General features: G+C 38.9%; 1 protein-coding gene across 4 annotated transcripts in view; it reads left to right on the top strand.

Annotated features, from left to right (window-relative positions):
- Positions 1-15,979, top strand: part of LOC139767523 (uncharacterized) — a 63,406-nt gene that overhangs the window by 2,078 nt on the left and 45,349 nt on the right. Inside the window, exons 2-5 of one of the 4 annotated variants that reach the window (XM_071696972.1) lie at positions 741-848; positions 2,131-2,298; positions 9,714-9,839; positions 14,468-14,635. In XM_071696972.1, the coding sequence (XP_071553073.1) occupies positions 741-848; positions 2,131-2,298; positions 9,714-9,839; positions 14,468-14,635 (570 nt within the window). Of the gene's footprint in view, positions 1-740; positions 849-2,130; positions 2,299-9,653; positions 9,840-14,467; positions 14,636-15,979 lie in introns of all 4 variants that reach the window. The other 3 variants (XM_071696971.1, XM_071696970.1, XM_071696973.1) reach the window with 3 other exon arrangements.

Below are 15,979 nucleotides of genomic sequence, written 5' to 3'. Positions count from 1 at the left end.
GGGAAATTTTGGCAGTAATAAATGTAATGTAACCTCTCATCTCATCAAGATGTATATTAACGTTCAGTATTTGATGGAAAATATACTATTTGTATCTGTAATTGATACTGTGAAATGGTCTCAGTTTTCGACAAACAAATGATGTAGTGACCATTTAGGGAAGTACCTTCCCAGATTGCTCCAGTGAATTTTGAAATAATTGCTATGACTCTTCTGAGAGACATAAAAATTTCCTAATGATTTTGGTAGACCAACTTTAAAGGTACTTTTCAAAAAATGGCATCATTGTAACATTATGGTAAATGACTGCTGTTGTCTCTAACAGTTGATATATTGCATTATCATTAAAGCAGGGCTTCCAATATAAGGCTAGACCAATGAGTATTTCTCAGCATCATTCATCCATGGTGACAGTTTCACACAAAAAATGGTAAGATACTTTTATTGCTGCACGTATTTTTCTCAGACCATCTAGAATAAGATGTTGATGTACATATTGCCTGCAGGAGCTGTGATAGACCCTATTTAAATCTTCAGGAAAACTTTTTTCACGACGATCTGTTGTACCAAAAGTAGGTCAGTCATACACATTCTGTTATATGTGTGCTTTTATGTGTACTGTTTATATCTGGAAGGTATCTTTAAGAATCGAATAATTATACTGATTTGTGTGAATGTATGATGTAGACATAAATATTAGTATGAGAATTCATGTTATTAATGAGAATTTTTTCCTTTAGCTGAAAAAGAGATGCGTGTCAGTCGTGGCTTAGGGGCTCTTCTGGCAAACATAGGTGGTGGGAACATTGGAGTCAACAGCAGTGACACGCAGAAGACACTTCCGAAAGGTGAGATTGTTTTTGTACCTCTATTGTCTGTTTCTGATTCATTGGTGTAAAAATCTTTGTAAACGTGAAACTGCAGACCAAATTTATTTTCTCAGGCAACAAGTTTGTTGTAAAAATTTTGAAGTGATTTCAGAACTTGTTACCCTATGCTTCACAATAGACAAAGCCCTGAATATGCATAGATAGGACACTTCAGCTTCTGCAACTTGGTAAATGAATGACCCATCCTAGAGGACATATGTACATATTTTGAAACAAAGACCTTTTAATTCTGATTGGCACCTACATTTGTTTTTCAAAGTCTTGTTTCAGGCACAGTTTTATAGAATGGCATCATTATATATTTTTATATATCTATTGTTTTTCATTTTATCTTTTTTAAGTATAACCTGGAAAATCCACCTTTAGAGATCGGTCTACATTTCTTTTTACTTTCGAGGGAGAGGTGGTAAGCTTTATAGCTTGGCAATCTGAGTCATGTGGTTTGTATATGTTGTAATGTGCATTAACACAAACTTTGTAGATAATGACCTCTAGAAACTTTTAGGCCGAAGTAGGACTGATTGCGAGGCATAATGGGCAGTGGAAGTTAGTAAATCCATTGCTTTTGGCAACTTGCAAGGGTTGAAAGGCTGTCTAAATTTCCTGTATAATTCATGATGAATAGTTTTGTACCTTCCTAGCACAGAATGAGGTATCTTTTATACTAAGATGACTGTAATGTGGTTTTATGTAATATGCCATTGATTCTCCAGTTGTCTGTGCGAGTGCGAAGTTGGTCATAATTGGACAGTTTCAGCTCACTACAATGAAGTCCAAAGTGGAATGCTTGATTAGGTGCATCTGAAACATAAAACCAAAATCTGTCAAATGGAAGTCTGCTTTTGAAAGTATATTCAGATATGCTCTCCTCATTTAGGATAGGTTATTGGTATATGCCATAGGGGTTGGAGGTTATGCAATAAAGATTTGTAATTAGCAAGATTAACATAAACCTAAAGTTCTTTTTTTCCTTCCATATGATTTTGTAGTGAACACCATGACTTCCCAGAGATTTAATTGGAAAATGATCAAAGCATCTAGGAGAAAGTGTTTTTATAGGGAAAAATATATGTGTATATGTACATGTCTACTTTCTGTAAATACCGTATGCCCTCGCATATTTGCATGCCTGCATGTGTTATTGAAGAGGGTTGGGGAGTCTAGGGAAAGCTGATATGTGTAATCTTTATGGTAATTGTGCTTTTCATTGTTAGTGTTAATACTTATTTGATATTCACAGTTGAAGTGCCCAAACCACCTCCACAGGAAAATGAAGGCTTTGACCTAAATTCAGTGGAAGAATTTACTGGATGGGGTGATCTCAATCCAGGGTCAAATGCGAACTCCGACACTTCACACTCATCAAATCAAAGAACGGACAGTTCTAGAAGAGGAAGAAATTTTGGTGGTAAGATGTACAACTCTTTTCACTCTTAGTATTCATTTATTATCTCTCACCTCAATGAAAGTGTATGGAGGACAATGTCATCCACATATTGTCATACATAAAATGCTTACAAATTATTGAAGTCATTACCTTTTTCCTTATACATATTTGATTCATTGAAGTGAGGGAATTCAGCTTATTGACAGGATGTCTGGCTGGTTTTAGATATATATACCTGTAGGGGGCTTGAAATTCTCCCCTCCTATATTACTCATGTAAAGAAGTAGAAGCAGGAGCAAAGCTCCGTCGTCTTTTCTTGATGTTACCTCGCTTATGCGGGAAATTACAGACAATTATGAAAGAGAGAAAGGTTTAGCATATGGGTGGATGATTGTTGTTGCTTACATAGATTGTATTTTGATGGGGTAAGGAAGAAAAGAGTGCCTCTTGGAGATAAGGGACGGAAACTTGATGCTTTGGACATTGATTGCTGAATGGATGATCACGTTTTAACTGACAGAGGAGTAGCGATAGGGATTTTATATTTTTCCACACATTCGCTGATTCCTGCGTTAGTGAGATAGCATCAGGAACAGGTGAACAATGACTTCCTTTATTGACATCGACTTTCTAGCTCTCATGTATGATGCACCTGAACTAAAGCCCACATCCACAGTCAAGCCCCAGAGACCAATCTTTGGTTTCCCCTGTTTGGGAAAACTGGAAAACTTTGATAAGAAAAGAGGTATTCAGAAGTACGCACAGGTGAGTGGGGTTGAAGGTCAACAGGTGGTATGTTTGTAAGTACATACAGGTGAGTGGGGATAGGGGTCAGCAGACATTATTAGATTATAACCAAATTGACCGATGTGCAAAGTGGAGTTTTTTTTTTCTATGTAACTCTGCAGACAAGGGTGGGAAGTGGAATGTCAGAACATTTCATGGTAGAGGGCATAGTAAGTATTTTACTGTGGTTTTAGGGGGGGAAAAATGACGTGTATGTGAAAGAAGTAGTAAGTTAGTGAGCAAGGAAAAAGGTCTTTGTACAGGGATTCTTGGAAAGATTAGGTGAAGAATGGCATAGAGTAGGAAGAAATGAAACACGGTGAGGCAGAGTAAAATGGAAGATATTTTGGGAAGCATTATTTACATATGTGGGTGGAGTGTAAGGCATGCAATAGGTGGGCTGTAAGCACATGCAAAAGTGTTGGGGGAAATTGAATGACTTGTGAAAATGAAAAGGGGTTGTTTGGATGGTATCTGCAGGGAAGGATTGCGAGTGATTGGGAAGAGGGCAAGAGAAGGGGCTAGTGGTCAAGATGAAGGCACAAGAGCTGAAGTTGAGGGTCAATGAGAGATAAAGTAGGGGAGTTGATGAATTTAAGAGAGGGTAAGAAAATTCAATGTCCACTGGTGGTGATCTGGTCCTTCACTCGCTGGGATTTTGATAACTCTTTTGTCTTGGTCTACGACATCTCCAGTGCATTTATCATGGTGTGGCATAAGTCTTTGCTTTCTAAACTTCCTTCCTTTGGTTTTTTATGTCTCCCTCTTTTCCGATGCATAGCTTCCTCTCGTCAGGCTATTACAGTAGTGTTTGATGGAATTGATCTCCCCTACATACTTCAGTTCGCTACTCTTCCCAACACTCGAATACTCTTCTTCTTTCTTGTATTGAACATATGTCCCTTAATTTAGACTTTTGCAAACTAAGAATGTGGAAGGATTAACATTGTTAAATTCATTTGTGTTAAAATGCAAGCCCTACTTACATCGCCATTCTTTTTCAGAACACTACAATTCATCCCTGCAATGATGTAATATTAATGGGCCTAACCATATTCTCCACGTTCTGGAAGTCCTACAGTTATGTAGCTATTTTAAAATCTGCTTCTGAAAAGCTGGGGGTCTTGTATGGGTGCTGTATTTATTGGTGTTAGCTGCTGTTTCATATCCACAGGGGTCTAATTTTTACCCCAGTATGGAGTACTGTCCATATATTTATATATTTAGGGTTGGTATAAAGTGCACTGGTAAGCCCTCTGTCTTCTTAATTTTCCAGGCATCACTTTCTTTCACCCGTCTCTCCCTGACCATCATGGTTTCCTTTCCCTTTCCCTATTCTACAAGTATTGTTGTGGCCATTGCACTTAATATCTGTGGGTGTTGTGTCCCTGCCACCGAGGCTTGGACCTGTGGTGTGCTTTTCAGAATTTCTCATATCATGGTTTCCCTTCCTTTTCCCTATTCTACAAGTATTGTTGTGGCCATTGCTCTGGATATCTTTGGGTGTTGTGTCCCTGCCACTGAGGCTTGGACCTGTGGTGTGCTTTTCAAAATTTCTCGTAGAGACCAGCCATTCGAGGATTGGCTGTTATGGTAGCTCCTTATTCCTTTGAAAAGTTAAGCTGTGGAACTTCCTTGTGCCTTTCACCTACCACCCTATTCCTATAACGTTTCTGCTTTTAAGAGCCAGGTCTACAAACACCTGAGGAGCTCTGATTAATATTTTCTTTTTCCTTGACCTTAACCCATGCACCAGAGATGGCTATGATTGTGACATGTTTTGCCCATGCCACGTCACTCATCATGAAAAGATAAAGGAGATAAAGCATGTGATTAGAAAAAGAGAATTGATGGGAATAAGAGTGAGGAAAGTGGATTGGGAAGTTGTAACAGGGAAACAGATGTGAAAAGAGGTTATGAGTATTTTGAAGGGTTATTGAATGGTTGTTGTGGTGTGTTTGGGATGAGATGGCATGAGGAGTAAGAGTCATGGCAAATGGTTTAGTGAAAGAGAAAAGGTAGTGAAAGCTTTGCGTGACTTGAAGTGTAATATTGGCTGTAGTGAATGGGAAGGATTTCAGGTGAGTTTTTCTTGAAATGAGGTAACAGTCTTGTTGTCTGCTTAGTGAGGCAGAAGGGGGACAGGAGCAATACTTTAATTACAGAGGTGTAAGATTTATGTGTTAACCTGGTAAAATGTGTAAGAGAGAAGTGATTGAGAGGGTCATGGCATGCACACAAGATACAGTTGGGAAGGATCCATGTGGCTTCAGTTGAGGATGTGAGAATATTTGAAGAAAGAAGGTGCAATACCTTACTTTGCCCTTAACAGTAACACTTTCTTTGCCTATATATTATTCTTACCATTGGTCAGCAAGAGAAGGGGGAGGGAGCTTTAGTGCTTTTCATTAAAACTCGTTACTGTGAAATCTTTTTTACCGAAGTTTGTGTATTGTTGATTTTCTACTCTGCCCAGGTTTAAAGTAATGCCCTTTCATATAAATTTAATGAAATTGATACAGTAAATCTGTATTTACTTGTACTGTACTACTGAAATTGGTGACATTCTCTTATCCACAGGTCCAGAAAAATACCCATTTATAAAAAATCATTCAACACTCAAAATCTTTATTTTTACGAAATTTTCAAAGAGATGATCAAGTTCTGCTTCCACACAGGTTTATGCAAAGCATTGCCCTTTCGTAAAAGAAGATAATCTTTTGTGAGAGATTCTCTCTCTTCAACAGGTGAAAGTTTATACCCAAACTGCATCACATTCATTATGTGTGTTTGAGGATTCCTGTAGATTTTTAAGTGTGTCTGTTGCAGTTCTGTGCTGCTTCAGCCCCTCTTTAATGTAGAGCTCAGGGTTCCAGAGATGCAGTGATAGAGCCATTTACATTCATTAATATCAGACTGGCTATGTTAGAGATAACAATATATGATCAGTAATCTGTACAGATTGCATTCATGGGGCTGAAGGCTCTTTCACACGCGTGCTGAAGTGCTCATGGAGAGAGTGCTGATGCATTCTGTTTGACCTTTTGGCCGAGAATTGCAATCTTTGACGAACTTTGTTATTGCTGATGCAGATGGTCAAGTTGTCGATGGATTCTCCTCCAAAGCCTTTGAATCTCCTCAGCTAAGTGCACAGGAGGTTGAACTGACCAGTCGTTGGTAAACAAGATTTTTCAAATCTGAGAGTAACTCTGCCTCTCAATCAGGAAGTGACTTCAGTTACTGTTACATGTATGATTTTGACTGTTGTGTTACGAGTGTAATTTTGTTTCCACAGTTACATTCTTCAGTTTTCCAAGTTTACAGAGTATGAGAAAGGTTGCTGTTATGAAAGTGTAATCATATTCCTGTGGTTTACAGTTCTGGTTTTGGATTTCTAGTAGGTTTTTATTCTCTGAGAAAGGGCAGTTCTTTAGTACTGTATAGTAAATGATCTGGAAGATATTGGCATACACAAGGCTTCCCGGTCTTTGATAAATTACTCAAGTTGGAGTTTTTTGTGAGTTTTTGCAATTTTCTAGGCTGTTTGGTGGGCCTAAGCCTGTGCATCATTTCTTTACTCTGTTTCTCAGAGAGTCCATTCGAGTTGCCCTGCTTTCGCTCTGGGATGCTCCTATGCTGAATGAACTCCTCTACTTAACAACTGATACCTTTCTTTCTCTTTTAGTAAACCTAGATCCTCAAAAAAACTTACACCTAACCCTATCTCGCCCAGTAAGAAAAAGCCACAGATATTGTGTTATATTCTCTTGCCATGACTGAAGGGTCCAGATCGATGAAAGAAACTGATTTTTTTTCATCCCCAAAGTATTATTTTTTTTGTCACACTTTTTTGCCATTTCAGTTTGCATCAGGAACAAACATGGAACAGCATAATTTTCTAACATCCACTCTCAAGCTGGCATGTATTATGCATTGAAATGAGAGCCTTGTATCCAGAACTATGCACCCCAAAAAGTAAACTAATATTCATGTTTCATCCATAATTGATGAGGTGCACAGAAGCAAAACACCCTTTGATATCCCATGAATCCCAAGTTCGTATAGTAGAACAGTAAAGAAAAAGCATTCAAAAAAAAAAATGAAAAGAAGCAATAGAGCCTATGGCTTCCTTTTCATGAAATACCAAACATAATCAATCCAAAGTAGTCCCTTTCTGGTCCTATATTGTGCGTGGTAGTCCCTGCTTTAGAGTTCGTTTCAGGCCCGTGAAGATTTTGTCTTTTTTATTGGTTTTGTTCTTGCTCATTACCTCATATCTTTAGCCTTCAACTACCTCTTAAGAAATGCAGATGTATTCAGCAATATGTATTGAAGATTATCTTGGATTCATGCTACATGTATGGAAAGTATAGATATAGTATGAAAATCGTATCCTGGTTTTTGATTACCATTCCAGTATATATGCCACTATTAAAGCTAAACACCAAAGGAAAACTCACTATGGTAATAATTAATTCACAATATGCCATCATTGTGCTTGAGGCATTTACCACTCTTCATAAACAATAACAGCAGTTCATTAGTTTAAAAAGAAATTACAAATTGCTAAGCTCACCATGATTACGATTAAATCCAAGTGTTAAGCACTGTGGTGCACTGCCAGTGACACTTAGAAACCAGAGCAAACAATGAACATTCAGTGGCCGCCATTCAACCAGTAGTGTACGTGTTCAGGGATTTGGTAGGTTGGGAGGAGACTTGCTGTACTGGCAGATGCCTTGAAATTTAGCATGACTAGTACTTTTGCGCATTGCGAATCATCAGGAAACCATTCCCAGAAATTTTGCTCCAAACTAGATGCGAGTTGATTTTGAGCAAATGTTTTATTTTGTATTTTTGTAAAAATGAACCCCCATATGCCATGTACCTGTTAAAGGCATGCTTGAAATTTTAAAGTGTGTTTACACCATGTGGCTGCTCCCCCCCCCCCCCCCCCCCCCCCCCCCCCCATTATGGTACTGCTTACTTAATCCCCCCACCCTCTTCCTTCTGTGGAGCTCCTGCAGTGAACTCAAAGCTGGCCATGTCCACTGGGCAGGATCACAGAATGTAAAGCATGTGTATGTTTATAGTTGGGCATGGCAGTTGAGGAGCATATGTTCGGTGCCCTCAGTGTGGAATCACTCTCGGGAATGACAAGTCTTGTGATGTGTTGAACTGGTGTTTGTGATGGTGGAGAGAGTGAATAGTATGTAACATTATGGATCATGGAAGAGCATAGGATGGTGTTGGCAGGCTTTATGAAAGATGCTTGGATTGTATGGGATGTAGAAAGGTGCTAAAGACAGAGAGGAATTTTATAGTAATCGTAAGATAAGTGTTGTGTAGGAAGGGCCATGGGTTAGTGGTTCCAGGTTAAGATTGTTCTTTGTCATGGGTGTGTAATGTCACCATGTTTGTTTGATCTCTTTCATGGACAGGGTGGCAAATTAGGTACATGCAAAACTCTTAATGAAAGGAGTAGTTCTGTGATATATTGCATGTAGAAGGGTAGTGGTGCTGAATTGGTTACTGTTTGCATACTCCAGAGAGAAGTTTCTGAAGCTGGTGATAAAGTTTGAGAAAACTGAGGGTAAACATGAACAAAAATAAGGCAGTGAGGTGCAGCACTAGGATGATTTGAGTATTAGTGTGAAAGTGGAGGAAGCGAAGTTTGTTTGTTTCATGGGAATGGATTTGGCAGCAGATGGAACTGTGGGGGCTGAAATAAGGCTTAGGGTTGACGAATGGTCTGAGGTCCTAAATGCACTAAGGAGTTTGTGGAAGGAGAGTTCACTGTCTCTCAGGGCAAAGATAAGATGTTTGAATTGTAAATAGTTCCTTCAGTGTTGTATTGATGTGAATTAAGAGCCTCAAGGGAGAGAGTGAATGTGTTAGAAATGAAATGACTGAGGACGATGTGTGGTGTGAGGACGGTTGATCATATAAAGAACGACTTTGAGAGGGAGGTTTGGTAGAGTATGCAGACAGATTGAGGGAAGTGACCAGGGTCTGTTGAAATGGCTTGAGAGAGTGAGCGAAGTGGAGCGAGCAAGGAGATGGAAGGTTGGAATGAATGGGGTTTTGATGTATTGGAACCTAAATATTCAGGATGGTGAAAGAAGTGCATGGGACAGAATGAGTGTATTTGATGTGTAATAGATGAAGCATGGTGCTGTCACTAGGCTGAACCAGGGTATGTGAAGTGGTCAAGACAGACCATGAAATAGTCCGTGGGGCTTGGCTGTGGATGGTAGACACTTTTTTTTCTAGTGGCAATAGATAAAGAGTGGACATATGTAAAGGAGATTGTTGTTTGCTTGTCCCTGACACTTCCTTCGTAAGGCAAGAGAAGCATTTGGAATAAAGAGGATATTTTCCCATTTAAAGGCATTAGGCAACAGAAATGCCTCTTGCTCTAGAATTATTGTAGCCATAATTGGTTTTTTGCATGAGCTCTCATTATTGTCTTGTGTACATGGGCATAAGTATGAGTGGAAGGAAAATTCGTGGAGCATGCATTAATTCATTTGTTTATGGATAACCCAGACATTTTTGTCATTAAAATGTTTGGACTAATGCTCAGTTAGGTTTCACAGCTAATAATAAGAAACATCGCAAAGCAAAGCCACAAGACAACCAACTTTCAGGCGCCAACTGCGAACCATTAACTGCTCGCTCAAATTACAACCAAGGAAGAGATGGTGGCAACACGGGTAGGAACTTTAACTCTTCATACAACAACCATAGAAGGGACGGTGGCAACAGAGATGTGGGTAAGATCTAAGAAAGTTTTGAGTTTTGTTGTAATTTTGAGAGACTGAATGAGTGTTTGTGAATCAGTATATAAGTTTACTCATTTGTCAGTTCTTGTTTGCTTGCCAGATTGTCATTCTTTGTGGTTTGCTTGCCAGATTGTCATTCTTTGTGGTTCTTTGCCTGTATTTCTGCCCAGGTCATGCTTGTTGATAGCTGAATTTGTCTCCTTGAATGTCCTAACTCAGTACATCTGTATATGTGTGTATTTTATGGTGTGGTAGGGTTAATGGTCTTCTTACTCTTTCTGATCATGTAGATGTTCAGTAAGTGTAAGAGAAGTAAATATGACTAACGTGTCCCCATATTATGAATTCTTTTACGTTCCTATAAAACTTCGTACAGTGGTCGCTTGTAACTTGGAGAGTATTTTCCTATTCAAACATGTATGTTGAGGTTGGGAGTTGTTTCTGGCCTTGGGTCTTGGAGTACCTTAACTTCATCTCTGCCATCCGTTTTTGCAGTTATTATTGTGATTATCCAGATAAATGATCCCTATGGATAGGGGAGTAAGAATACTTCCCACGTATTCCCTGCGTGTCGTAGAAGGTGACTAAAAGGGGTAGAAGGTGGGGGTAGGCTGGAAATCCTCCCCACCTGTTTTACGTTTCCAAAAGAAGGAACAGAGATGCAAGCCAAGTGTGGATTTTTTCCTTTGAGGCTCAGTCATCTGTTCTTGATGCTACATTGCTAATGGGGGAAGTGGCAAATTTGCATGAAAAAAAGAATGTAGATGATTATAAATTCTTGATTTAGGTAAGAGTGTACTGAAGAGGACCACTTAGAAAAGTTGTATTAAGAATACTGTTTTTGATATCGCTCAGTGAATGTAATGTAATTATTTTTTTGCTGTATAATCATTTCTGTGGACTCATTAGCTCTTACATGTACCACTCATTTTCTCCATTACTTTTTATTAATATCCAAATAATTATAATGAAGCAGTTGGATGAACCATGGGAAGGTCTGTGGGCCTGGTTGTGGATGGAGGTTGTACTTTCAGAGCATAACACGCAGCAGCTAGAAAATGGATGTGAGCAGCGGAGGCCTCTTCTATGTTCGTGGCACTATGTTGCTAACACAGGAAAAGTAGACAAGTTTGAGTATAAGATAAATGTTGTGAACTGAAGGTGATGGTGAGCTTTCAGAGGATATGCTAGATTTTTTCCTGTGTTTTTTCTGAATTTGTAATCATAAATTCATGCATTTGGTAGTACCCTACTGAAGAGAATTGTGGAGAAAATAGATATGAAAAAACAGTACAACTTACTGATTAAAAGTTACACTTTTTGCAGCATATGCTAGGTTGGTTTCCATACGATAACTGGCTTGTAGATCTCTTGGTATTCATCATTATGGTCAGTCAGCAACTATTTTTAAGACTTCCAGAGCATTCATCACAGGTAGCACTCACGAATGAAAACAACAAGTTGAAACAGATGCTCAAGGATGAACACATGTACATTGAATGAAATCTGTCACAGCTTTGTAGATGGCACTGTCTACATAAGCACGTATACAGCAGAGTGTAAATTAGTCATAGGTAATTGCATGTGGTGCTGGCTGCCAAAGTTGGCTGCAGCACTCATCGGAAAGTAGATATCGTGTGGATGATTTGGATAGATAGAAAGGGCACCTGTTCATAAAGTTAGATTTTTGACTTGTGGGTTGGAATGGTTAGTTATAATTGGTCATGATTCTGTAAGGGGATCCATTTAGCTCTGATGCTTGTATAGTGGGGACATTCAGTTTTAGTGGATGGTCACTTACCAAACAAGAGGATATAGATAAGTTAGAGAATTAAGAAGTAGTTTACAAACAGAATTTAGAGATTGGAATGTGTGAATTATCATTAGACGTTGAAAAAACTTCAACTCTACAACTTAGAAAGAATGGTAAGTTGTAAGCTGATACATGCTTGGCAGCAGATTGATAAAGCAGGAGTATTGTGCTTAAGGGTTACACAGTAATGCGAGAAACTGACTGTCGAGATGTACATTAGTCAGTTTCATATGTTTTTGTCTTGGATAGGCTTCAGAAACCAGAGGAGGCCAAATCATACACAGAAAAATGCTTAGTAATTTTATTAAACTGTAGTATGTTTTACACAGTATTCATCAGATTGATGGCTTGGCATTTGTTTCTTGCACTGTAGCCTTGTTAGTTCTGATGGTGTGTATGGTCCTTTCTTTAACACCGTGCTGGCGTGCAGGGGCTGTAACACCGACACTGTGGTTCAAGTTGTTGAGGATTTTGGCTTCTTCTTCCAATAAAAAATCCTTTTCATCACCTTGGAAGATTAGGAGGCAGGTGCAGGTCACCTCAGCATGCTGAAAATTTTTGAACAAGCCGGATTATTTTTGAGCTGGACCTTAATAATTTGTGGTGGCCTGTTTCTTATTTTAGGGTATGTTTGAAGGAATAGTGGTTCCAACAATGTTGTATGGTTGCGAGGCGTGGGCTATGGATAGAGTTGTGCGCAGGAGGATGGATGTGCTGGAAATGAGATGTTTGAGGACAATGTGTGGTGTGAGGTGGTTTGATCGAGTGAGTAACGTAAGGGTAAGAGAGATGTGTGGAAATAAAAAGAGCGTGGTTGAGAGAGCAGAAGAGGGTGTTTTGAAGTGGTTTGGGCACATGGAGAGGATGAGTGAGGAAAGATTGACCAAGAGGATATATGTGTCGGAGGTGGAGGGAACAAGGAGAAGAGGGAGACCAAATTGGAGGTGGAAAGATGGAGTGAAAAAGATTTTGTGTGATCGGGGCCTGAACATGCAGGAGGGTGAAAGGAGGGCAAGGAATAGAGTGAATTGGAGCGATGTGGTATACCGGGGTTGACGTGCTGTCAGTGGATTGAATCAAGGCATGTGAAGCGTCTGGGGTAAGCTATGGAAAGCTGTGTAGGTATGTATATTTGCGTGTGTGGACGTATGTATATACATGTGTATGGGGGGGGTTGGGCCATTTCTTTCGTCTGTTTCCTTGCGCTACCTCGCAAACGCGGGAGACAGCGACAGAGTATAATAAAAAAAAAAAAAAAATGTTAACAGTAGGCAAAAGAGATTCTAAATTGCATTAAAATGCTCCACTTAAGTGACAGCATTTCAGTCAGGAAGAAACAGAGCAGATGTTAAGCAAAATCAAACGGTGATGTATGTACATAGGAAAACAGTTAATGATTTATCATAGGTATGACTTAATTTTGATATATTGTGACCTGTAGACCAACCAGTTGTGAGCTTAAAGAATTCAAGAAAATACTGTTAAAACTTAAAAATTCAAAGATCATGGGTCAAGGAGTTTACAGATAAAACTTAAAAATTCAAAGATCATGGGTCAAGGAGTTTACAGATTGCTTAAAAATTATGTACATTTGGGTATTAAAACTGTCTGGCCTTTTCTTCCATGATAGGGCATTGCTTGTACACTCACTGCACCTTGCTCTACTTACCTCTTCTCAGGTACCAATTTGTACTGTACAGAGAGAGGGAGTTTTGCACTTTTATGGCCCCAGACATGAACATTCTCTACTGTCATACAGCTTCTTAAATATCTGTATGCTGTGCGCATCAACCATGTCTTCATATGTTTCATTCCAGTCAATGCACTACTTATCCCCCATAAAAGTACATCATCACGTTTCATTACAAGTTTCTTGCTTGATTTCATCTCATGTCTTCTGGTTCCCCTATCTCTACATCTAGTGAAGAACTATTTTATTTATTTTTTTGAAGATTTAAAGGGTTTTGATTAGATTGCCGTACACTCTGTCTCCCAAGGTATGGGAGGCCAGTAGCCATTCCTAGTAAATTGGATCACTTAATTTTTGTACCGTATTTGTTGCTCTCTAGACCGTTAGCTCCTTGTTTTTTTTTTCCTTTTTTTTTGTTATGTGGTGATGAGACTTAAGAAACCTACTCTAGTTTTGGTCTTTGATATAAACGACATAAATATATCCTTTTTTCTGTGCTGTGTGCATGGTCATGCCCTTTGTTTCATTGTCAGCACAGACTTTCATGATGATGTCATATTGCCTTTTGATATCATAGATTGTTGTTTCCAGCACTATGCTGTTCATTAATTTTGTCTTTTGAAACACTGTTGTCTACATTTTAGCATTTTGCATGATAATAGGGCAATATGCCCCCTTTTCTTATTATTGCAGGTCTTGAGAAGATGAATTAATGTTACTTAGAGGTGGTCAGTGAATGCTGTTAAGAGGTGGAAGGGTTGATAGATGCATTTAAGTTTAGACTGACGTGTGTGTGTGTGTATATTGTATGTAGTATACAGAGGCAATTTGATTGAATGTGCCCTTTTTTCGTCTGTTCCTGGCGCTACCTTTCTAACGTGGGAAATGGCAAACAAGTATGAAGTAAAAAAAAAAAGGGGGGGGGGAACATTTTAGTTTTTCGATGAATTTTGATGAGCAGGTATGACAGATATATGATTTAAGAATATGCTCTACTGAACATTTACATCCAAATACTATATGCAAAGGCTTGGGCGGTGATTAATTGTATTTCTTTCAGGTCTTGATGTTATTTCACATTTACATAATAAGGTTTGAAATTATGTGCCTCGGCAGGATTCAAGCGTGAATCATCTCAAGGGCAGACTGATGACTTCAAGAGACGCAGGTCGGACCATGACGAAGATGTTTATGGTCCAAAAGATGTAACCAGCTGGACTGACATTCTGGAGTATGATGATGAACCTGACACAGAGTGGTTTAATGAAGAAAACAAAAGATTAGGTGGGTATTGTCTTTTTTTTGTGTCTCACCACTACACATTGTCCTTCTCTGTCCCACCACTACACACAGTGCATGTGGAACATTATGTTGTTACCCCCCCTTGTGTGTATGTGTTTATCAGTTGACACATTCTTGTTAGCATCGTACCCCTAGCTTCCTCAATTTACACGGTAGGTAGCCCCTGTAGAGGTGACAAATTGGTTAGAATTGGGGCACAGTTGATGTAATAGAAACTTCATCAGATTTACACCATAGGTACTCTCATGGTGATGATGATTTGGTAAGATTTTGGGGCACAGTTGTATAAATTTTCATGTTCGCAAAATTGATATGTTTTTATTTTTTTGCTAGTGCTATAACTCAGAAGTGCTGAATGATGGGAGGTTCAAATTTAGGTGATATATCTATTGGGTTAAGACAGATTTTATGGCAAACAAGTTTTTGCAAAGTGATGATAATTTTTCAGTGTAAGGGTCAGATATGGTACCCAACAATTGTTTACCTATCTTCTTTTCACAAAGTAACCATAAAACCAGGAATTTACAGCTATCAGCATTTGTCAAGGATCATATGAAATTAATCAAGATGGATTTGATTTTTTATGGTAGAATCTGTTTATCTATCTGCTACATAACATCACCCTACCCAGTTCATTAGGATGGATCTGGTACACGGCCTGCACAACATCACTCAACAAACCCAACTTTCTCTTAATTCATCAACCCACATCCAGTTTGTTAAAAGTGAAATGTTAACTTCCACACTCATAAAAGTGTTTACTTTTTCATTTTACACATTCAGTTGAGATCAAAGTTTCCATTCTTATTCTACTACTTCTTGTACCTTCCGCTATCCTACAGTATTTCTTGTCCTGGCTCTCCTTGTACCATCCAATATGGTACAGCATATGGTACCTTCTGGACCAGGTTTTCATCTGCCATGCATTTTACGAGACTTACACCCTTAAAGACAGTTGTCCATGCACCTGTGTTATGGCTTCTTCACACTACAAAACTTTGTCATATCTTCATATTTTATTCTGCCCATCCTCCCAGTTCCAGTAATATTGCACAAGTTATCTGTGTCTACTGGTCCTCTTCTTTGCCTGTCTGGGCCTGTAAACACTTGGGGTCTCTCATCCACGCATCAGTGTTGTGATTAAACCTCCTTTGTATAAGCTTGCATTTACTGTTCTCAAATTTCTCTTCGTCAGAGCTTTGAAAGCTCCCCAGTTTCATCCTTCCTAAACTTCATATTCTCACATATTTACACTCATCCACAATATCCAGTTCTTCACCATGCAAGGTCAATTTACAATCTGATCTCCCATCCTTTTCCAAAACC

The sequence above is a fragment of the Panulirus ornatus genome, chromosome 61 (assembly GCF_036320965.1).
Source record: "Panulirus ornatus isolate Po-2019 chromosome 61, ASM3632096v1, whole genome shotgun sequence".
In the NCBI taxonomy this organism is placed as follows: domain Eukaryota; kingdom Metazoa; phylum Arthropoda; class Malacostraca; order Decapoda; family Palinuridae; genus Panulirus; species Panulirus ornatus.
This window is presented reverse-complemented; position numbering and strand designations above follow the sequence as displayed.